Source organism: Salarias fasciatus, chromosome 11 (genome assembly GCF_902148845.1).
Source record: "Salarias fasciatus chromosome 11, fSalaFa1.1, whole genome shotgun sequence".
NCBI lineage: Eukaryota > Metazoa > Chordata > Actinopteri > Blenniiformes > Blenniidae > Salarias > Salarias fasciatus.
Window position 1 is genome coordinate 21,593,317 of NC_043755.1, and position 23,051 is coordinate 21,616,367.

The window sequence follows — 23,051 nt, forward strand, 5'->3', positions numbered from 1 at the left end:
TAGACGTGAGCGTCCCTGACAGCCATTCCCATTCCTGTCACTCACTCCGCTCTCCTCCTCCGCCCGTCTCTTTATCTGTGCTCACCTGCTGTTCTGCCAACCACGGTTTTCTTCGGCATGTTTTGCCGTGCGGCTGTAATTACACCTCCTGGTTCTTGCGGTTTTGTACTTGCAGCCTGACATTTTCCTCTCACACCTTAAAACTGTCACGTCCCGTCACGTCACATCAGGTCGGCGGGGGCGGATCACTGCTTTTCTTTCCCGCTCTGTCTGCTTCAATCTCATCCTTTGCTACCTCCACCCTTCACGGAGGTGTTTCTCTCTCTTCTTTAGTACCATGTTAACATTTTCCCAAACTTGAAGCTTGACTTTGCATCCATCCATCCTCCATGGAGGGCGGCGACACCGTGTCCGTCCTGCTGTACCGGACGTCCAAACCTCAGGGGAAGGTGAAGCGGAGGGTCCAGGACCTCCGCGTCCCCTCCTCCTCCTACCTGGACTACCTGGCCAACAGACCCCGGCTGGACCTGAGCCACAACGAGAGCGCCCGGCTGGCGGCGGACTGCCTGCTGGACCGCGGTCTGGAGGGGTACCGGCAGGTCCTGGAGGCCGAGGGAGAGGTGGACTTCCTGTCCAAGCTGGAGAAGACCTACATCCTGGAGAACGGGAACCGGGGAACCACAGGTCGGAGACGCGAGGATGGGATTAATGCGATCGGTTCTGAAGCCTGGTGTGCATTAAAGGATTACAGCCATGTTTCACACAGATGATCCTGAGGATGAGGAGGAGGATGAGGAGTTAGAGATCCTGTCTGCCAGCTCCGTGTCTTCCACAACAGACAGCGATTCCACTCTGGCAGAGAAGAATCAGAGAAACATGAAAGGTATGAGAGTTCGTCCAAATGCAGATGGCTGAAATCCGTCTCTGAGCCAGTCGTCCGTTTCTGACTTTCCCCGCTCCTCTGTGTGTTTTCTGTTTGCAGATGTGAGTTCGGGCGATCCAGTGAAGTCCGAATCCTTCACCGAGGTTCATTTTCCATCCGACAGCACGGCCGCCTCCATGAAGGACCTGGTGAGACACGTCATCCGAAAGGCTACGCAGGTATGCGCCGAGGCGTGTGCGCGCATGTTCGGGGGGGAAAGAAGCGGCGTGCATGCCTGTGCACGTGAGGGAAATATGTCTGCGGTGAAAGTGAGAGCGTGACCTCTGGCGCAGGCCGTGGCCATCGTGATGGACCGCTTCAGCGACGTGGAGCTGCTCTGCGACCTGCTGGAGGCCAGCAGGAAGAGGAACGTGTCCGTGCACCTGCTGCTGGACCGCCTCCACCTCGGCCTCTTCCTGGGCATGTGGCGCCAGCTCAAGCTCAACAGCAAGGACTTCCCCGTGAGTTTCGCCGGACGCTCTCCGGGCAGCGCACGGCTCCAGGAGGCCGACCGCTTCCAGAGAATCATCCTCACTGCCAGGAAGGCTTGTGTCGGTGTGAGAAACTAAATCATTAGACAGACACAGCCCGCAGGCTACAGCAGAACAACACACACACACACACACACCTCTGGCTCCATGCCAGATACACACACAGCGTGTTTTTCAACTTCAGGGGCCACAAAAAAAACTCCTGTTCAGTGAAACAGAAGCACGATAAACCGATAAATGTTCAGTTTCTGAGAAGGTCTGATGGATTAAATCTGTTTGTGTAGAAAGTGTCGGTGCGCAGCGTCCTCGGAGAGACGTACTGCGCGAAGACGGGCAGGAAGCTGCCGGGCCAGGTGGCGGAGAGCTTCATCATCACGGACTGGACGGCGGTGCTGACCGGTTCGTTCAGGTAGTCTCACCCTGCGGCTTCCAGAGCGGCGTGTTTAGCTTCCAGCTGACGCGTTTCCTTCTCTTCCCCCCTCAGTTTCTCCTGGCTGCACTGGCAGGTCCACCGGAGCCTCCTGGTCGTCCTGAGAGGCGGCTCGGTGGTCGCCCCGTTCCTTCAGGAGTTTCACAGACTGCACTCCAGCTCCCAGCCCGCCGCCGCCGGCTTCGTCAGCTTCATCGCCGTGCCGGACGCCGCCCGCGCTCCGTCTGCTCGGAGGAACCGCCCCACCAGAGAGAGGGAGTCGTACCCCAGGACAGCCGTGTGCCAGTGGCTGGAGGACGCGGCGGCCTGGACGGTTTCTCACGGTCAGACCGAAGCCCGGAGCGTGTGTGTGAAGCCTCCGGTCTGGCTGGCAGCGAGGAACTCTCTGCAGAGTGTTCCCGTTCACTCCAGAGTCAGACTGGATCAGACTCCCTCCAGCGTCCGCTCCCAGCTGGCCGGCCTCGCCATCAACGCCTCGGACCTGAGGAACGGACGAGTCCCCGAGCGACAGGCGGCACAGTATCAGTTCAGGAGGAGTGAGGGACTGTCCTTCCAGCAGAGGGTCCGGAACCTGCTGGCCAAGCCGCTCGGGACGCCTGGAGGCCTCGCCGCTCCGTCAGGACAGAAGGCAGAACTCTCCTCTTCTGCTTCACAGCACAAACCGTCAGCATCCAGCTTCTGTCATCCCAGAAGGCCCGAGCTCCAGACCAAACCGCACTTCCAGCCGCAGCGGGGCTCCAGGCCGGCGCCGGCGGGCCCGCCTCTCGGCCCTCAGCTCCACGCCGACCCCAAACGGCCCCACCCGGGTCCCAGAGCCAAGCCGCCTTTCCAGCGCGCCCCCCTGGAGCAGACGTACGGCTGGTCGCCGCAGGGGAAGCACGCGGCGGCGGCGGCGGCGCAGCGGCAGAACTCCTTCAGCTGCAGCCGCGGGGCGGCGGCGGCGGCGCCGGGCTGGAGGCCGCTGCCCCGCAGCAGGAGCATGCCCGAGAGACGCACGGCGGCGTTCAGGAGGGTCCAGGCTGGAACACACAGGGCGACAGCGTTACAGGGATACTCTGACGACTGGACGCACTGACTCACACACACACACACACACACACACACACACACACACACACACACACACACACACACACACACGGCAAGAAAAACATTGGTGACAAAAGTGTTTTAAGTCCTGATTTAAAAGAAGAGAGTGTCAGTAGGACGTCGATCCGCTGGTGAGGAGCAGAGGGACTAAAAGCTGCTTCACCTCATTTGTTTTGACTCTAAACACTCAGTAAACGTCTTCCTGAGGACCTCAGGTCTGGATGGTTCAGATTCCAGCAGTAAATCTGACACGTCTTCAGCCCGGAGGCCATTCTAAGCTTTACAGACCGATGAAGCTCAGGTGTAACGTTCTCCACCCGCTGTGTGGCTGCAGCGCTACAACGATCCAGCCTGCTGACAACAAATAAACAAGCTGAAACTTGTTCAGTCAGAAATCCTTTAATTCTTCACTATTCCTCAGATGCAGATGGTCATGAGCTGATTTTGTCTTAATGAGCTTGTTGGATTTCAGGTCTGAATCTGAATCTGAATCAATATTTACCCGATTTCTGGACGGATCTGACGCTCTTAGTGACGTGGGGCCTGGATGAGCACCGATTTAATAAAAATCTGTGTGTAAAATGTCGGTGAACATTGAGTCTTGAGCTGCACAGTGGATCACTGGTCTGTAACGTCTCATTAAGAAAACATATTTGCACAACACCATCAGGTATACGTTGCATTTTACCGTTTCAGTTGGAGAGTTGGTCCAAAATCAGCTAAATATGGATAAAATCAACATAGAAAAATGACAGATGGATCATTTGCAGTTTTTTTAATCACATTAAAAATCCATAATTTTCAACATCCTGATAAAAGAGCCTCTCGTCAATGAGTTCAATTGGTTTCAATCAAAATAATAAATATAATTTGATCTTTTAAGTGATAATTCAGTGTAAATGAGGTGTGTTGACCGTGGGTCGCTTTCAGCTCTCCATCACCACCGTCTGAATGAAGCAGAGACGATACAAAGTGGAGTATGGTGGAGCTGAAGTCACACTTTCCACTGTGTAATCATCTCAAAGTAACTTTAAACCTGCTTCTCTTCATGAAATACAGCCAAACATTTCAACATTTCACATTTCATTTATTCTTTTCAAAACCAACATGAGCAACATTAAAATATTAAATAAAAAGCAAAAGGCACAACAGAGTTCAGGCAGAACATGTCTGACAGCGTTCTAACCGTAACAAGTTCATTCTAATCACTGAATATATGGGGAAATACCAGAGCAAGAGGAAACTGTGATGAACCTGCACTTTAAACGTATCACACAGACACAGTTTAGTCCTGTTGCACTGACAGTCGCCTACAGAAAAAGTCTGAAACTGTTACATTTATGTTTTAAACCATGTTGTAACAACATTCATGGCTCCCCTGTGGCTTTTCATCGTGCTTCTTTTAAAAAACGTCTTTCTTTGCAAATTAAAAACAGACACTCCTCACACAAAGTGATTTTTTGAGTGATTTACACTATTAAACTTCATGAGATAGCATTTTATTCACTTTTAAAAAGTCACAGAGGTTTGACCGTCCCACAGTGATCGGCTGACGGTGTGAGGAGGATCGCCGAGTCTTCAGGACTCCGTCTGGTTTTCAGCCTGTCGACGTTCACAGCCGTCCTCCAGACAATCTGAAACCTTCTGGTAACTTTCCATGAGTCCCAGTTCTGCTTCACACCGCCTCCTCTCACGTCTCCGTGTCCGTCCCCGTCCCCTGGGACGCTCCCCGTCCTCTCAGTAACACCTTGTCCCACCAGCGCTCCCTGAAGCTCTGCAGGCTCACGCTGCTCAGACTCTCCCCGTCCTGGTAGTCCTCCCTCATCTTCTCCGGGACCAGGTCCTCGGACATCACCTGAGGGGGGAGACAGAGGGGGGGGGGGGGGGGGGGGGGTGTCACCTCCTGAGCACGGCGGGTGTGCACGGAGCAAACCGAGCGTCCTCACCTCTGTGAGCGCCTGCAGGCGGGGCTCACCGGGCTGCAGCCGCCGCAGCGCCTCCTCCATCAGCTGCAGGGCGCTCTCACTGCGCCGCAGCACGAAGGACGACTGCTGCTGCTGGAGGATCCTCAGCAGGAGCCTGGGGGGGAGGGGGGGAGGGGGGGAGGAGGGGGGCAGAGCGGGACATTCATCTGGTCTGCAGCGTTTCACTGTCAATCATGAACGTTTCTGATAAAAAATAAACTTCAAATCCAACAGAAAATGTGTTTCCCTCAATCGGGCAGCAGGTGGCAGCATCGAGTTACGTACAGCTGTAAATGAACCATGTAAGGATCCATCTAGTGTTGGTAAACATGTTACAGCAGGGGTGTCAAACATAAGGCCTGTGGGCCAAAACCGGCCGGCAAGAGGGTTCGTTTCAGAGAAAAAAATTACATTTCTTAAGAGTTTCAGACAAAACACTGAGACCCGAGGTGAGGTACCGCTGCTGCTGCTGGGAAAGATAAAATGTCACAGGAACGACACTGAAATAAACATTTTTTCATTTTTGATATTTTTAATTCCTACAAGCAGAAAATCCTCCTCAAACTGTTGCTGCTTCATTCAGCAGACACGGCGGGAACACGGCGTACCTCGTCCTGATGAAACAGGCACACGCCTTGAGCCAGATTCTGTCCTGGCTGAACTCCTCTTCCTCCTCTTCCTCCTCCTCCACCTGCCCAGCCTCCTGCTCCTCCGCTGCTCCTGGTGATCCTGGTGAAAGTCACAGCGTTTCACACAATCCGCTCAACGCCGCTGGTGTGTGTCGACGGCGTTGTACCTGCGCTCCTGTGGCGCCCCAGCAGCTGCTCGCAGGTCTGACCCAGACTGAGCCAGTGCCAGGGGTTAAAGGGCAGCAGGCTGCACAGCTGCTGCAGAACACACACGCTGGACTCCACGGCTCCGAAGTGCTGGAAGATGCTGACCTGGGGACAAATAACTCTGTTACACCCGTCACAGGCTGTGTGTGTGTGTGTGTGTGTGTGTGTGTTCTGGCAGACCTTCAGCAGCAGCAGGCTGGTCAGGTGACAGGTGTTGGAGGCTTCTTTGCTCTACAGAAACAGTGAAGATGTTCTAAGAGTGAGATCTGACCAGTTTTTCACAGACAGTCAGCTGAAGGAAAAGCAGTCTGCAGTACCAGCTTCATCAAGAATGAAGCTAACGGAAGAGGAGATCACCGGCGCTAAAGGAGAGAGGAGAGTTCTACCAGCAGCTCGGTGAGGTGCAGAGCTCGCTCCCTCTGCCCCAGCCTGGTGCAGCACCGGGCCATCCCCTCCAGCACGTCTCGCCGGATGGTCAGGTTGTTGTCGGCGATCCACTGCAGGCAGCTGCTGTAGGCGTCCAGAGCTTTCTGGAGGAGAGAGAGAGAGCGAGAGAGAGAGTGAGAGAGAGAGAGAGAGAGACGTCACAGCCTCTTTTCCTCCTTCCTGCTGAGTTCATCTCATGGAAAATGTGTGTACCCTGGCATTGGTCTCCAGATACATATAATACATATGATATATACATATAATAATGCGAATAAATAAATAAAAATGGAATAATAATACATTTCCTTTTTTGAAGTAACTGACAGACGTGACGTTACCTGATAGTCTCCTCGTCTCACAGCCAGATCCCCTCTGAACTTGTAGACTTTCTGTTTCTCCAGAGAATCGTCGGTGTCGAGAGCTTCACTCTGACAAAACCACTGCAGGGCGAGAAGAGACCAGACTGTCTGACGCTGACATGTAAGCACCAGCCTGCAGCTTTTAGCCGTCGTGTCAGCGCCACCAGCCTCATGTACCGGTGTGTTCGTGTTTCCAGGCGTTGCTGCGGCGGACTCACCTCGGATTCGCAGAGTTTGGGGCTGTAGGAGGAAACCGAGACACTCGCTCGATCTCTGGACTCCGAAAACACCGAGTCGTCAAACGTGCTCCCGAAAATCTCCATCTGCGGCGGGAAAAGCGCCCAAAACACACGAACCGCGGCTCCAGCGGTTTGTTTACACCCACGTGGTTACGCAGTCCGACACGCTAAACTGCACGGTGAGAACAACTGCGTCATTATCAAAGGTTCCGTATGTAACGTAAAATAATAATAATAATAATAATAATAATAATAATAAATTTTATTATTATTATTATTATAAAAAATAATAATCGAACCTAATTCCAATACATGTTAATAAAAATAATACTGACTCTCCAATCTTCTTGAAAACAAATATGTCCATGTTAATATTAACTATAACCAAATAAAATATACAATTAAACATCCAAACCAATCCCGAAAATTACAGATTTATTACAGACTAAACCACACTGACTCACTGAGGTAGTGGTGTGTGTCCTTATGCAGGACTTGACTTTTCCTGGTCTCCTTTGTCACCGAGGACCTGTTGTGGTTGCAGGAGTCAGACTGTCCAGCTCCTTCCTGTGAGCTCTGAGGTCTCTGGCCCTATGGAGAGTCTTCCTGTACCAGCTGATGAATGAAACACTTTCCCCACACAGGACAGTGTGTTGTGAGGTGACGCCCTGTTCTTTGTATTGGCTAATTCACAAAGCATTGCCATGGAGCACTGTGACTCTTGTGGGATTCAAACCCCCTGACTGGATCTGAGAGACTCCGTGCAGGTGACAGCACCGCTTGGCTTCCCCTGCAGGGGCAGGCTGACGAAATTAAGTTATATCAAAGGGATTTCCTGCTAATGCTATGTGAGTTTGTTCAGTTTTTAAATGTTCATTTGACACTGCCAAGATGAAAAAGGGAAAAAAGTTGGACTTTTTTTGTATGGGTGGCAAAGCCACTGCAGCATGAAGCTCAGTGCATCATCTGTTGGTGAAACATTGGTATTACAACCGCACAACAGTGACTGATTTTGGGATGAGCCACAAGAAGGAAACATTGTCCAATTGAAGTACCTGTACATCTCTCAGAAAACCCACCGTTTGATGTCAGACCTGTGGAATGACGCAATTTGGTTCCTTTTTTGTTCATTCAACTTTAAATTATGAAAAAAAAAAAGACCTGATGACTGAAGGTTAACTATGTGCAAAAACTATTTGGACTATGTGAAGTAAGGTGTCTGATTAAAAAGCGGTTGATTCATTCTCACATACATATTTCAAAATAAAGAAAAAAGGATTTTTGATTCAAGTTTTGAGGAAAACATGTTTTTGTATCACTTGGACGCTGATGTGGGCCCAGTTCAGTTCCCCTTTAGTGGTTCTATCTTTCAACAGGCAACACAATATTTAAAAAATGGTTGATTTCACTGCACTTTCATTCACATTCCGTTTCATACCGCATTTATTAAAGCAACACGTGCAAAACACTTCTCACGAGTGCACATCTTTTGATCAAAATTTATTGGGTTCTGTCCTCAAACAAGTATAAAATATAAATCTTTTCTAAATCAAGCTAGAAATCAAGCCAGAGCCTCAAAGACAGCTGGGATTTCAAATGAACATTGCACACATCATCTCACAGCTGGGACGAGCTGAGGATCGCGGGGGGCCACAGACATTGTTCTTTTTTCTTTTTTCGTTAGCTTTTCATAGCAATACTGCAGAAGCGATCACATGGACGCGCCGAGCTCGTGACCGACGCTCTCAGATCTCCGGACGCGCGGTGGAAACGTCAGTGGCAGAGGCAGGATGTGACGGGGAAAACAGCAAGTCGTCTCCACGCTCAAATCTAAGCAAGTCGTACCGGTTCAAGGCAGATTTTCACAGGATTGACATCAGGATTCAGCCACATCTGCCTGCGTGAGAGGGAGAAGTGATTTCATGTTTCCACCATTAGGGTCAAGCGTCCGGCCGTTTTCTCTGCGTCCGCCGTGTGTGTGAAAGCACGTGGATCTGAGAGGTCCGCGTCACGGCTCGGCCACACAGGTCTGGAAATATGCAGAAAGCAGCAACAGAGTGAAAACTGCTCCGTTTTGGGGGGTTAGAAGCTTATCAGAAGCAATAAGCCGGCGGGTAAGAACTGTCAGCAAGTACAAATCAGATCAGGAAAGAAAAAAAAAAAAACAATCTGAAGGTTAAAACTTAAAAAACATTCCCATATATATACGTACAGTATATTACAATTCTGATCAGGAGTGTTTTGATTGTTTTTTTTGTTTGTTTTTACCAAAAAGCAGAGTGAAAACATGGCAATCCTCCGATTGCTATAAGAAAACACGGAACCTGCCTACACAGAGAAAACGAGTGAGGACTAGAGCAGAAGTATAGCGAAGGATACAGATATGTCATAATGAGCATAATAAGACAGCTAGGTAAACTACTCAGACCACGGGGTTAGCTGGGAGCTCTACTGCACGAGGAGGTTAACTGGGATACAAGGTGAGCGCCGGGTATAGAATCACACCTCAGGGAGCGGACATGTGAGCACTGTGAGCACGGCGGCCGACGACGGGAAGATGCATCTGAATACAGACGGTCTAAGTTGATTTTTTTAAAATCAGCATTAGCAAAAAAACGAAGGCTTTTAAGGACGAAATATGACTAAAGGAGTCAAATTTATCTCGACTATCTCCCCTTTAAAATACATGATTTGAGTATTTGAAGTGAACGTGAGTTTCTCTCCTTGTGGCTGGTTAGGTTAATCACCAACTCACACCTGTGTGTGCGTGTGTGTGTGTGTGTGTGTGTGTGTGTGTGAATGATTGTCTTTGTTAGTTATGTGATGACTGGTGACCAGAGCAGAATGTACCCGGCCTCTGAATCGTTTTCACGGCTTCAAACACCTTTCTGAACTGCACACAGCGGTGGATTTATGGCGTTTTGACACTACAGATTTCACTGAAACGCCTCAAATAGAACACAAGTCATTCCTAATCCTTTCATTACGTGGAACAATCCTATGTTTCTGCTATTTGAAGATTAAAATAAGGTTTAAAAAAAAAATCTGACCTAACGAGGACAGAAGAACTTTGGAGTCCCAAACAGGAACGTTTTTAGCATTTTCTATTCCTTCTGTTCGTCTCACCAGCAGCATGTCTTTTCTTCTGAATTGTGATTCTATCGTTTCTGCGGCCAAAGAACCGAAAAGCTCCTTTGGCAACACGGACTGAACTCTAAAACTGACTCTACTTCAAAAACACTAGTCTACCGTACATATTTTGTATGTGCCTGTGGTGATAATAAGAGATCTGGATAGAGCTGTAAGGGCACAGGTTTCGTAGATAGAAACATAGAAAAGAAAAAAAAAAAACCCATTGAAAACAGAGCGACTATAGGAAAGCACACTGTAGAAGACCGTGGGCTGGATACTTGGAGACAGGAGCGAGCCTAACCTGTGGGCCGCTGCGTAGCAGATTAAAGTCAGGAAAACACACTCCGAGAACCGTCACAGTTGGACTAATTAAAACAAAACAAAGAAAATCAAAGCCCTTCCAAAATATGGCTCGAAATGAGGCTAGCGGATTGTAACGAAGTCTCCCGAGCTAGCAGCAGCAGCTGAGCTGTTCCAGTCCAAGAACCGAACGGAGTTGGAAGAACTTTGAAAAGTAATCGGGTCCAACTGTTTGACAGTACTGTTTGACTACTGGAGCTCAAATTAGGCTTCAACTGTGCCAAGTATGCCAACCCCAAATACTGTATGTACAAAAAGAGCCGTTGTTCGCCTTGGTTATTGCATGCAGTATCAGACAGAACGCTCGACACGTCGTGATCGCCACGGCCAGGCACTTGTCACGTGAACATGAAGTTTTGAGCTCTCCGCCAGCTCCGGTGGGATTCTGCCGGAGAGCCGAAGGTGCCGAGCATCGGGTGTGACAAGTTCCCGGTGACAGGACGCGACTGGATCCTGAACCCCACAGGGATCCTGGAAGCCTGTCCCAGGACAGGAACACGCCTTTCCTCCTAAAAATCCTCCGAAGCCTGCGGATATCCCGAGCGGAGAGATGGTGTTTCGAGCCTTGTAGGCACAGAGGTTTACCAGCAAAGCTTCGGCCTGCCCCCCCACCCCTAAACCCCCCCCCCCCCCCCCCCCCCCCCCCCCCCAACCCCACCCCCACCAGTGGAAACAGTGGTCGCGACAGTATGCAGTTTATTACTCGTCAAGTCGGTGCTTTAAAAAGTGAAGAGAAACGGGGGCGGGGTGGGCAGGGGGGGTTATTTGGTAGCTTCCCACTCTCCCAACCACGTTTTTCATTCAAACAGTTCTCTGGTGTCTCTTCTGTGTGCTGCGGACCACTAATGACAATAAAACCCACTGAGACCACCTGGGGAGGAGGTCCGGACTATGGGGTGCTGGGGGGGGGGGCACAACGATATAAAGCGACGACGCAACAAAACACAACGACAAAATGTAACACAAAACTCATTGTGGGACGTTACACACGGGGCTCAAATTGTGCAATTTAGTGAGAGAAAGTGGTGATTGTTCGATGGGTTCGAGCCACAAACACACATATCGTTAGAAAAAGTGGATACACTGGTGATTTTTTTTTTTTTTTTTGTTTTGTTGTTGTTTTTTTTTCCTCATTGTGAAAACACACTAAGAATAAAAAAAGGCAAAATACTGGTTGAGTTCATATTCATAGAAAACAGGTTTGGTGTCTCAGAGCCATTTCATGGTATAAGATGAGATTAAGGTGCCTAATCAGGATTTAGTCCACAATGAACACAAGCGGACAAAGTGCATTTTTCTTTTTTTTTCTTTTTTCCCTCTAAATTTTCCGTTTAGGTGCTTTCGATTCTTCTCTCCAGTGCAGATTTAAAACCATTCTTTGAAACACTGTCAGACAGTGTTTGTTAAAGTGTGGGATCTCCACCTGAAATGGTTCACAGGCCTCACGGCGGTGATTTGGTGCTGACTGCAGTCGGTCGATTTACTCCGAATTCAGTCCTCGCCTGGCGCTCGCATTCACGCACGTCTCAGTGAAACTTTATCCGCTAAGATTTCAACTGCTGCGGAAAAGAAAAGAAAAGAAAAAAAAAAAAAAACACTGCAGAAAAAGGCTTGTTTCGTCTCTCTAAGCAGAGGTCCATCAGTAGTCCGCTCAGTTCGCACATTCAACTTTGGCACGGCAGCCTCGCACTATCTGAACCTACGTCGCTCGCCTCACAGGAAGGCGAGAAAAAGCACATGATTCCACAAAGAACAGCAGTGTAGAATAAAACACATTCTGTGGCCTCTTTCCCAACAGATCCACGAGCTAAAAATCCTAAAGAGAACGACGAGACGAGGAGCTGCGATAAAGGGAAGACTTAAGTGGACGTCCTGTCATTTAAAGAGCATCACGGCGTTGGCATTCATTCAACATTAAGGTACTTTTTCCTCCTTCGCCTAAAGCTGCTTTCCAGTTGCCTCGGACCGCCGTGTGACGCGGGAGCAGTAGACGACTACTTCAGGTTGGGTTTTCAATATGGCTGCGCAGTGAGACAGTGTCTTCTAACCGTTCGGCTCACGGCCGTGCTACAGTGCTGCTTATTCCTCCTCAGAATGAAGCCCTCCGGAAAAACCGCGGCCGGCCGGTCTCTGCTTGCTGATGTGGGATCAAGTGGAAGTTTTCTTTTTTTTTTTTTTTTTTTTAAGGAATAGGCGTGAGGACTCCCCAGCTCCGAGGCAACGGGAACGCATCATTAGACGATTAACATTCTCCATCCGGCTGAAAACAAGCTAACGCTCAGGTCCTGGCGGCGAGCCTCGTCGGTGCTAAAGAAAACGTGAAATTAGAAATAGTGTGTGTGCTGGTTTCATTTGCAACATGTCTTCAAGCACCTCCCTCAGGCCCCGTTAACACGACAACAAACCATCACCCTCCGTCGTCTCTGGAAACATTTTGAAAACAGATTCCAGAGACGAACATTTTTTGAAATGTCTCCGTCTGTGTGTGAACAGAGAAAAGCAGCAGGACTCTACATGCACACTATGGAGGCGACCAATAGCTTCTCTGCACGTGCACAGAGTCGACCAACACCAGGGACAGCGGCGGATCAGCAGAGACGCGTCGAAGAACAGCCGAAAGGAGGCGGGACGTTTACGGCACACATGCAAACTACGGCGCTCCGGTCCAGGAACATGAAGCCGTCTCCGGCAGACTGTCGTTGTGTAAACGGGGGCTGAGAAGAAGCCGGTCTCTCCCGCCTCGCTGTGCCGAAACATTCATAACACTGGAGGTTGGGAGCCTGAGCTCACAACAGCATCGAGACATTTCTTCCCAGGGGAAAGGAGCGTGGATGTGTGGGTAACGGTCCCTCGCCGGCTTCGTCCGGGCAAGCGAGGAGTGCAAATTGAACAAGAAGCACAATGGACATTGAAAGTGTCAGTAGCTCCTCCGTAAAAACCGTCTCTGTGCACCGGTCGGCGTCCACGACGGTTCCGAAGAAGCATGAATAAAGTTTGACGACGCGACAGGTTTTTGGGGTATTTCATCTCGGCAGTCTCAGAGTTTGTGCCAGTCTGAGATGAGCAGGCTGGGATTCTCGTCTCGTACCGACCTTGATTGAGGGAGCTAAAGCTAGGAGTCCATCTCAGGAACAGTAATGATGAGTTCAGGTTGGGAAGGATGACACATGCGACATCAGAGGCAAAACACAAACGCCACCGGCTCCCATCCGAGCAGTGTTTCTCTTTGTAACATTCAGGCGCGGTTCCTCCCACGCTAGTCTTCGGAGACGGACAGAGACTTTCTGACGCTGCGTGACGGCTCCCAGACCTCGCTGTCGTCCGTGTCCTCGCCGTCGTCCTCCTCGTCTTCGTCCTCGTCGTCTTCCTCCCCCATGCCGCCGCCGGCCTGCTCGTCGGCGGCCGCCGAGCCCTCGCCCCGCGGCTCCTCGTCGTCGTCCGCCCGGTCGTCGCCGTCCGTCCTGGCGGCCGGGCCCAGGAAGGGATCCAGACCCATGTCCAGGCGCCGCTGGACCTCAGCGAACCACTCCCTCACCTTCAGACGGAGAATAAAACTCATTAACCAGTGCTGACAGAAGGTTTGCACTGTTAGATTGCAAATTGTACAAATCGTAAACAGTTTGGGAAACTGTATTTGGGAGTGACGGCTGAATCACCTGCTCGTAGCTCATGTTGGTCTTGGTCACCAGCTCGTCCAGGTCTTGCTCGTTGAGGAACTGGTGCCTCAGGTAGTACTCTTTCAGGATGTCTCTGGCGCTCTTGAACTTCTTGGACGGGGGCATCCTGTCCACGTCCGCGCTGGACGAGGCGGACCTCCTCGGCTGCTTCCTGGTTCGGGATCGGCCCCAGCCGCGATTCCGGCCGCGTCTCTTTCTGCCGCCGCCTCCCATCCTGCCGCCGCCGCCGCCGCCGCCGTTGGGCCCTTCGATGCGGCCGGTCTGGTACTGGAAGAACCACTTCAGGTTGCCGTTCTTCATGGAGTAGCGCGAGTCCCCGAACCAGCTGACGATGTAGGAGCGCGGCAGGCCGCTCTCCTCGGACAGCTGGTCGTACTCCTCCGGCGACGGCCACTGCGTCCGCACGAAGGCACTTTTCAGGATGTGGAGCTGCTCCGGAGACTTCTTGGTCTTGTCTTTCATGTCCTTCCTGCTGGTGCCGGGCAGCTGCCTGCCGCGACTCCCCGGAGGAGTCTGGCTGCCTTTCCGGGACGAGGAGGCGGGGGAAGACGAAGACGTCGCTCCTTCGGCCCCGTCCTCTGCCCTGGCCGCCTCGGCCTCCATGCTGCCTCCCTCGGAGGCTTCCGGGGAGTTGGCGCTGACGGAGGACATTTTCCGCCTCTCGGTGAACCAGGCGTCGATCTCCCTCCGGGTCAGCTTGGTCTCCGTCCTCAGGCGGCTCAGCTCTTCGTCCGACGGCGTGCTGCCCTTCTCGTAGCTCTCCTCCAGCACCACCAGCTGCTCCGGGGTCTTCTCCTTGAACTTCTGCAGGGTGAAGTCCGGGAACGGGTTCCAGGTTTTGGGCCGGCTCTCCCTCTCCCTGACGGGAGGCGTGCGGGGCGGGTGGGGGGAGGCCGGGGTCTCGTCGCTGGAGTCGATCACGATGGGGGTGCTGGCGGCGGCGCTGCAGCCGCCGCCTCGGCCCCCTCCATCGTGGAAAACGATGACGTGGCTGTTCTTGGAGTTGCGCTGGTTGTACCGAGTGTCGCTGAACCACTTCTTGATCTCTCCTTTCGTCAAGTTGGTGACTTTCATCAAGCGGGCGATTTCTGCGTCGGTGACGAAGTGGTTCTTCAGGTAGCTGGCCTTCAGCTCGGCCAGCTGCTCTTTGGATTTCTTAGGTCTCATGCTGAAGGTGTCGGCGCTGAGGGCCGAATTCTCCTTAGGGAGAGAAGGAAAAGTCAAGGATTAATCAACCGGTCCTGCACCGTCATGGCGGACCTGCTGGGACAGAGACTGAATGAACCCACGGAGGCTTTAATGGACCGACTCGGGTGAAGAATTCAGAACTGTGCCTGCATTGACAACCCAAGCCGGCTTTAAGACTTGTTCCCACCTGTGGAGAGAGGGAGGGAGGCTGAACAGTGGTGGCCCGTTTCAGCTCACTGTTTGCTGGGTTGGGCTGGCAGGAAACTCTGCTGGAGCTCTGGGATTGGCTGGGCAACCCTGCTACTGTGAGGGTGATGGGACTGGTCACTGGAAGGTTCCCGCCTGGGCCAACCTACACAGCAGGGACAACCGACAGATGAAGGGAGAGACTCCAGCCTGACTTTGGTTCCTTTATTCATGTAACGAAGCGTTTTCACTGGATCGTTGGCACCTTTCTAAGCTTGATGCCACAGAATCAAATACAGGTCCTCCTGCGGGACCTGGTCCTCTTCAGGGTGAAGACTCAGGAACATGCTCCGCCTCCAGGGAGGCGGCACTGGCAAAAACTGTTTCAGTTTAATGAATTTTTGGGTATTTTTATAAATGTCAGTGGACGTTTCCTTTCATCAGTGAAATCTAAGTTTGACCAGAGACCAAAACCAGCACATAGCAGAGCAGCTAGCTCAGGGAAAAAGACTTTAACCTGCATTCAGCAGAGGAAGTGCAGCAACTCATTTACTCCCTCTCTATTCTTTCACATCGGGACAGCTCGTCCTCGCGTGGCGCTCTAGGCAAACCAAGCGCCGAGATGTTTTCACACTGCAGAGAGGATACAAGCCCTGATACCTGTGTGAACACGAGGCCCGGCTGGCCCACGATCTGGCAGGTCTGGAGGATGGACTGCAGGCCGTTGGCGGCCGACAGCTGATGAGCCGGTATGACGGTGATGGTCTGAGGCACCGTGTGCACCGTGCCGTTGAACTGCTTCCTCCTGGCCTCCTCCACTTCCTCCGGGGTCCAGCTGACGCCGTGCTTGAGCCGCTGGGCGGAGAACCACACCTGGAACGGATCGAGTGCATCAGGGTGGAGAACAGACGCTTCGAGAGCTGCAGCGAAGTCGGTGTGAGCTGCATGTTGTTCCTCACAACACTTCTGGGTGTTTCGTCTCACATCAAGTAGAAATGTGTAGTTCAAGTGCCGTATTTGCTCTTTGTTTTTCAAATTCTAAAGTGAAACGGTTGATGGCTGTTGAGAGCCATTATAAATATAAAACATGCTGGAAATAATGTGTGAAAAAATAAAGAATAGAGGAGCGGAGAAGATACAGCCTTGAGGAGTAAAGGACATTTGATGAAATGCTGCTCGCTGTCACTCGCTGTCATTTGAAGATTTCCTTTTTTTAAAACTTTAGTTACGGATTAATGTACACAGCTCTGAGCGTTACCGAGTTATTTTTTAATCATGCCACTACATCCTGACACTTTTAGAGAAGTCATGTAAGGTCAGCTCTAATGAAATGCAATCTTTTTATTCAAGCCTATCAAAAGCATAAAATCACACACACACACATATGCACACGCGCACACACATCTCCTGCAAATGAACAAAGAAGGATGTGTTTTGCTAATCTGTGTTTTTAAAGAACTGAAATAGATCTTTCATTTTTCTCCACATCAAATTACAGTCTTCCACTTCGAGGCATTTTCAGTCTGAATTTCAAACATTTGAGGCATTTTCTGGCTTTTGAAGAGACTGCTGTGCCTCTGGTGTCCTCACTGACCCTGAAAGTTCAGCTCAGTGCACCAGTTTTCTTTCTTGAGTAAATTTCAATAATCTTCAACTAAATCTTCTCACAAAGTGAAACACTGATGGGAAAACACTGCAAAACATTAAACATATGATGTGTCGGAGAATATGTAGATCAGTGGAACCAAGTCATTCCTATATATTCGAAGGCTGCTCCAAAATAGGTCCTTATTTTAAAGCTTCATGTCATGTGAAGTTGGTGAGGTTTGGTCCACACCACTCAGAAAATATGGTAAATGGTAAATGGTCTACACTTATATAGCGCTTTTACACTGCATTGACAGAGCCCAAAGCGCTTTACACTGCATTAACACATTCACCCATTCACACACACATTCACACACACCAGTGGAGGCGGCTGCCATGCAAGGCGCTCAGTCCATCCACTGGGGGCAGTTCGGGGTTCAGTGTCTTGCCCAAGGACACTTCGACATGCAGACAGGGGGAGACAGGAATCGAACTGACAACCTCCCGATTGCAAGACGACTGCTCTCCCCACTGAACCACAGCCGCCCCTAAATAAAGATAAACAAGCAGTATCTAGAAAGTGTGTAAATCCATCTGCTTCAACTGCACAGGATATTCAAACTAATGTTAAAAAAATTTGAAATATGAATTCTAATGAATTTAGAAAACATGGATTGATGTTATAACACCAGTGACATGCAGACTGAACATGGCTCCACAATTCAGACTCATTGGAAATCCCTGAAACAGAAGAACAGCCCGATGAGGGATGAACTCGCCGATCACGTCAAGGCTTCGACGTCCAGCTCTGCGTCCTGGATGTTGTTAACAAGCCCTCCAAAGACTGAAACACTTTGGCAGTGAGGATGAACCGCTATAGGAGGAGCAGTCTGCACTGAAGCGCGGGAGCGAAAACAACTGGAGCGAAACCGGCGAGGCAGGAGATCCGCTTCACTAACAGGCCGAGGACACAAACTGTACACAAAAACACTGTATGTACCCAGGAAGCACCAGAGAAGCTCTGAAGTTGCTGCATACTACTGTTGCTGCCTTGAATTCAGATCAATACAATCTTTGAATTGTACGTTTTCCAGATTTAACTTAGAATCAACTGTGCTTTTGAAAAAATGGAGGAAGTTCTCCAGCAGCTGCAGTAACGCCCTCAAAGAGAAGCCAACTCACCTTGATCTGCTCCTCTGTAAACTGCGTCTGTGCTGCCAGGCCGCTGATCTCGGCCATGGAGGGGTAGGGGAACTTCTTATAGGTGGAGCCCAGCAGGGGGTTTGTGTCCATAGCAGCGCTGTAGGAGGGGATGCTGCTGAGGGGGATGAGCAGCTGGGGCTGAGCCGCCGCCGGGCTCTGCTGGGCCTGGAAGGCCGAAAGCACCTGGAGTGACGGGAAAGAGCGGTTCTGCAGGGCCTGTCGAACCACAAACTGTTGTTTTTCTTTTTCTATGCGATAGAAAGGAGCCCGGACTGGGCTGTGTACCTGTGCCAGGCCTGCAGGCAGCACCGTGGGGTTCAGGAGAGACGACTTCCTGTGATGGTCTGACTGCGGGCTGACCAGCAAGCCGGCGCCTCCCAGCTTCATGGAGTCGTGCAGCAGCATGTCCATGGGCATCATTGGGCCCAGCGGGGCTTCGATGGGTTCCTGTTCTCCTCCCAGCTCCCCCTCAACGCCGCCGCCGCCTCCGCCGCCGCCTCCTCCCCCGAACCCCTCCGGCCCCCCTTCGTCGGCTGACTTCAGGGACACGGCGATCCTCTTGGGCTCGGATTTGGACTTCATCCTCATGATGGGGGTCTTGCTGAGAGAGATGGCGGCCACGGCGGCGGCGTCTGCCGCTCCCTCCTCCGCTGCGTCGCACTGCGGCTCCTGGGTCTGCGGCTCACTGCTCGGATCCTCACAGGCGTTTGTGGCGCTGCGCTTCGGCGGAGGCGTGGCGGCCTTGCTGTCTTCTGCAGAGACACTGGGTTCATCTAAGATAAGGGAGATACATTAAACATTCACTGTTACATCATTTCCTTGTGTGTTGTCCGTGCGAGTGCCAGAAAGTCGTCTCACCAGAATCTGGGGGAGTGGGAACCACGAGAACAGCCTGCGCCGCTTCCTCCCTGTTCGCCGCCTCCTCGGCCCCTTCCTTCACCTTGCCCTCCTCTTGCTCCTCCCCCGCCTCTTCCTCCTTGTCCGCAGCCTTCTCCTCCACCTCCTCCTGCTCCACCACGTCGGAGGGCAGCACCATGCACGGCGTGGTGGACTTCCGGCGGCTCGACATCGTCAGGACAAGCTCTGCTTCTTCACTTCAGCGCCAGGTAAACGAAATCTCTGCGGCAGGACCGGCGAGGCTCACATCACGCAGGCGGCTGCGCTCACATGCTCCGGTCCTGGGATCGAGTATCCCTGTAAAAATAAACAAAGCCATTATGGAAATGTCAGGCATACCATTTGCCTACTGATGCTGAACATTCATTGTTTATAATTGTGATTGTTGACTGTGTGGCAAAGGCTGGGATGCAGCGTGTGGGACGAGGGTCAGCTCACTGCCAGCATTACCAAACAGGAAGTTATCTTTGCATATTGATGAATGATTGTTGCGTTTAGCAAAATGTTAATAACGCTTCTAATGAAATTGTAGAAAATAACAATCTCAGTGCTCATCTCTTCGAATTTAATGAAATCCATTTGTATTGCAGACACACACTGCTGAAACAGTCTGCAGACATGCAGGATTTCATTCATTAAGCTTCACATTCATGCCTTTGATTGTACCTGCATGCGTGCCACTCGCTGTGTGTGTACTTGAGGTGGACGACAAAAAAACATGGAGTTACAGGCCAATCTTTATTTGCAGAAAGAGAGTAGAAATATTCAAAAGTGAAGGGCCCCAATTGGTGGAAAAAACAGGACATTTACTTATATTCATATTGACACAGATCTCACTTTACACACAAATCTGTTAAACTTCGAGATAAACCATGAACTTGGCGTACTAATCCGTGATTATCATTGCTATTTGAGATTTAAAGGTACATTCAGAAAAACATGTTCACTCTGTGGTAATTTCTGATTTTTCCCCACATATCGCAATACAGATTTTTTTTTTTTTTTTTGGATACTTAACCAATTTCATATTATACACCAGATTAAATTGTACTGAAATAGTTTTCCTTCTCAATCTAACATGAAATATTAAAGCATTGCCTGACTGGGGGTGGTGGAACTGATCCCAGCAGATCATGGGTGAAGGCTACACCCTGCACAGGTTACCAGGCCATCAGTCACACACTCACAGGTTTGGGAAATATACAGTTATCCTCAAAATGTATGTATTTTGTTTGTTGTTGTTGCCTGAAACAGGAAGGCCTGGCCTGACATGAACCCGGAACAATCTCGCTATGAGAAAAGTGTGATAACCACAACCTAACAGTGCAGACTGAAATATAAAGTAGATCACATATTTGATATTTGATAGATATTTGATCACACATCAGAACCCATCAAATTAAAATGAGAGGCTCAAGAGGAATCGCAAAAAACTAGAAGATGGAACTCCTGTTTAAGGACTGCTGCTGAGGTATGTAGTATCAGAAGGATCACAGCATATCGCTCAGCCTTTTCAAGACATAAATGTTTATGAGACATGCGAGAGCGCTTCCACCTAACAGCGAGAAAAGAGGTGGGTTCAAGTGCTGGCCAGGCCTTTTTGGATGCGGGACATTAAGCTGACCTCTTCATCAGCCTAGATAAAGCAGGGCACAGAACTGTCATTTTGTCCAGGACACCATAACATGCAATGATGTGGTGCATTGCAATAAAGAAATAAAGACTCCAGTATGTGAAACTGATAGATTTATATTTGTGCCTTGGGATTTGTACTTCTCAATAACCGTGCTCTTTCTTTTCTTTACCAGTTTTAACCAGACATAACTGTGCGGCCTTGGGATTACAGTCAGTCTGCCCTGTGATGGACTGGAGACCTGCTCTCACCCAGTCAACTGGGACTGAAAATGGGTGGATGTGCAGTCCAGCAAAAACCCTCATTTAATCAACAGGAACTACATCCCAATTAGGGCAAAACAGCATGACTGTATTACATATTAATTTAAAACACTTGAGATCACGGTGTGTTTCACTGATCATTAAGTATTTTGATGGTGGCTGTCTTTTGTCCTCATGATTTATTCATAATCGAGACCTCCAGTGAGGACTCGCTGTCCTCATTTTGCAGCAGCTCCATCAGACTGTGAACCTGCGGTGTGTGCAGCCCACTGCCCGGGGACAGCAGCTGCCCACTGCCCGGGGACAGCGGTCTGTCCAGCCCACTGCCGGGGACAGCAGCGCTGTGTGGAGGTGTGAGCTAGCTAATTCGTGATAATTGAACTACCACTGCAGCAGTAACTCGTGGAACACAAAGAAGCCGTCTGGTCTAGCCCTCCAGTCCGCAGCGTGCGGATACGGAGGGGGTCCTAGCCCGGTTCTTTAGCCCGCGTTAGCCGGGCCAGAAGCCGCTGTTTTGACCCCGTCTGGCGGTAAACTTACTGGAACTACTGAAATGTGCACCGTGTTGCTACCAGGCTGCGGAGGGATTTCCTGGGTCTCAGCAGAGCGCCGTCCGCGGCTCCTGGCTGCCGGGTTCCGTGTCGGCGCCTCTCCTCTTCACCTCCTCGGGCTAGCTGTCCGGTCCGGCCCGGGACCGCTGGTTCGGGTTCTTGCGGGTCTTCCCAGACCGAGCGAGCCGCGGGAGGCAGGCGGGCAGACAGACCGGTGAACAGCTACAGCGCCCGTCCGCAGAGGCTGGAGCCGCCGGTCATCCCGCTCCGTCCAGGTCGGAGCAGGTTATTTCACCTCTCTGGAGCGGTGCCGACCTCCGAAGCCGCTCGGTTGTTTTCTGACCTAATTCCCGATCATTTCTTTAACGGCAGATTTTTTTAATGATCAAACGGCGTCATCGTTCAATGTGATGCGTACTGACGTCATTCACCGGCGACTCTCCGCTCGCGCTAAATTCCCCTCTTCGGCATTTCAAATAGCTGAATTTCCCCCCGATAAAGAGTGATGGACGGTGTGTGGGTTCAGGCCTGAGCCGCGGGGGAGAGCGGGAGCGCGGTCCGCGGCGTGCGAAGCGGAGCCGGAGCCATGTTCCCGTGTTGACCCGGCGGGCTGCCAGCATGTCCTCACATGACCCGGCGGAGCGGGACGAGGAGCCACTTCAGGACAACTCCGGCTCTGTTTACACGTTTCCCTGCAGCTACCGCGGCCGAGTCAGCGTCCGTGTGGAGGCTGGACGTGACCGATGCATAGATACGGAACCTAAATAAAAAAGCAGTGTTTCGTTTCACCAGTGTTAAGCTATTTATCGCCCCTCGAAGTTGGTTTTTCATTGGAAGGTATGCCACCCAATGGTCAAACTGCACCTTGCAACCGAGTTAGAAACAGACTTCAGTGAAAGTCTTTCATACCTGATTTGACACTTGCGACCAGGGGGTGACAAACATAAGGCCCGTGGGCCAAAACCGGCCGCAATAGGCTTCAGTCTGACCCACGAAACAATCGAGCAAATTGCAAAAAGCCGTACTGTCAACTGCAAACAAGAATGCATTTTTTTAGAGACATTTCACTATATTTTTCACCATAAAGAAACATTAAAATTGTTGCAATTTTTGGTACCAATTGATTTTGGGGATTTTTTTTTTTTTTTTTAAACTTGTACTTGGCACCAAAACAAAGAAAATTTTACATTTGTTAATATAGCACTATTCTACCGTTTCGGCCCACTGCGTGTGGCTCCTGAACTGCTTCACTCTTCACTCACACCAACACTCCAGCTGTGATGAATGAACTGTAACAGATGCAGGTGAAAGGACTGCATTCCTATGGTTTGTGCTCACTTGAGAGCCTGAGCTTGCTGCAGGTGGCGTCGTTTCTTCACACCATCAGTTCAGCTCACAGACATGAAAACAGGTAGGAACCACATCAGCCCACTACAGCTGGAGAAGGACCACACTATCACATACATACATAACTACCGTTTGTGTTACTTTCATTTATAATGTGCTCAGTGACTTACATTTTGTCAGCCAGTGTGGCTTTCCAAAAAACCCACACTTTGTCTAAAAGTGTTTTTGAGGTGAACCACAACTGACACACCAGTGCAATATCTGGGAGAAG

At 50.6% G+C, this 23,051-nt stretch overlaps 3 protein-coding genes across 3 annotated transcripts; 1 reads left to right on the forward strand and 2 right to left on the reverse strand.

Moving 5' to 3' along the window:
* Nucleotides 1–62: 62 nt before the first annotated feature.
* LOC115396357 (uncharacterized) lies at nucleotides 63–4,267 on the forward strand. The gene is made up of 7 exons (XM_030102213.1): nucleotides 63–684; nucleotides 767–883; nucleotides 983–1,101; nucleotides 1,216–1,383; nucleotides 1,698–1,822; nucleotides 1,898–2,920; nucleotides 2,961–4,267. Exons 1-6 carry the CDS (start codon nucleotides 390–392, stop codon nucleotides 2,916–2,918), a joined length of 1,845 nt encoding a protein of 614 aa, XP_029958073.1. The 5' UTR covers nucleotides 63–389; the 3' UTR covers nucleotides 2,919–2,920; nucleotides 2,961–4,267.
* Nucleotides 3,699–6,910, reverse strand: c11h8orf76 (chromosome 11 C8orf76 homolog). Its single transcript, XM_030102214.1, has 8 exons — nucleotides 6,736–6,910; nucleotides 6,497–6,598; nucleotides 6,119–6,262; nucleotides 5,913–5,963; nucleotides 5,693–5,837; nucleotides 5,505–5,625; nucleotides 4,879–5,011; nucleotides 3,699–4,787 (listed from the first exon to the last, which is right to left on the reverse strand). The coding sequence occupies exons 1-8, from the start codon at nucleotides 6,838–6,840 to the stop codon at nucleotides 4,623–4,625; spliced, it is 966 nt and encodes a 321-aa protein (XP_029958074.1). The 5' UTR covers nucleotides 6,841–6,910; the 3' UTR covers nucleotides 3,699–4,622.
* Nucleotides 6,911–8,239: 1,329 nt separating this feature from the next.
* zhx1 (zinc fingers and homeoboxes 1) lies at nucleotides 8,240–22,097 on the reverse strand. Its single transcript, XM_030102212.1, has 9 exons — nucleotides 21,423–22,097; nucleotides 18,948–19,283; nucleotides 18,375–18,862; nucleotides 18,069–18,272; nucleotides 15,960–16,172; nucleotides 15,301–15,465; nucleotides 13,905–15,125; nucleotides 10,913–13,783; nucleotides 8,240–10,862 (listed from the first exon to the last, which is right to left on the reverse strand). The coding sequence occupies exons 2-8, from the start codon at nucleotides 19,156–19,158 to the stop codon at nucleotides 13,505–13,507; spliced, it is 2,781 nt and encodes a 926-aa protein (XP_029958072.1). The 5' UTR covers nucleotides 19,159–19,283; nucleotides 21,423–22,097; the 3' UTR covers nucleotides 8,240–10,862; nucleotides 10,913–13,504.
* Between the last annotated feature and the right edge of the window lie 954 nt (nucleotides 22,098–23,051).

Excerpts from the sequence above, each read along its gene's own strand:
- zhx1 (XM_030102212.1), bottom strand. The coding sequence starts at position 19,158 with ATGTCGAGCCGCCGGAAGTCCACCACGCCGTGCATGGTGCTGCCCTCC. Across the intron at positions 16,173-18,068 it reads TTACAGAGGAGCAGATCAAG|GTGTGGTTCTCCGCCCAGCG; the intron begins GTGAGTTGGCTT and ends GATCCGTTCCAG. Across the intron at positions 15,126-15,300 it reads CTCCCTCCCTCTCTCCACAG|GAGAATTCGGCCCTCAGCGC; the intron begins GTGGGAACAAGT and ends TCTCTCCCTAAG.
- c11h8orf76 (XM_030102214.1), bottom strand. The coding sequence starts at position 6,840 with ATGGAGATTTTCGGGAGCACGTTTGACGACTCGGTGTTTTCGGAGTCC. Across the intron at positions 6,599-6,735 it reads CCAAACTCTGCGAATCCGAG|TGGTTTTGTCAGAGTGAAGC; the intron begins GTGAGTCCGCCG and ends CTCGCCCTGCAG. Across the intron at positions 5,012-5,504 it reads GCCTGTTTCATCAGGACGAG|GCTCCTGCTGAGGATCCTCC; the intron begins GTACGCCGTGTT and ends CCTCCCCCCCAG.
- LOC115396357 (XM_030102213.1), top strand. The coding sequence starts at position 390 with ATGGAGGGCGGCGACACCGTGTCCGTCCTGCTGTACCGGACGTCCAAA. Across the intron at positions 884-982 it reads GAATCAGAGAAACATGAAAG|ATGTGAGTTCGGGCGATCCA; the intron begins GTATGAGAGTTC and ends TTCTGTTTGCAG. Across the intron at positions 1,823-1,897 it reads GTGCTGACCGGTTCGTTCAG|TTTCTCCTGGCTGCACTGGC; the intron begins GTAGTCTCACCC and ends TTCCCCCCTCAG.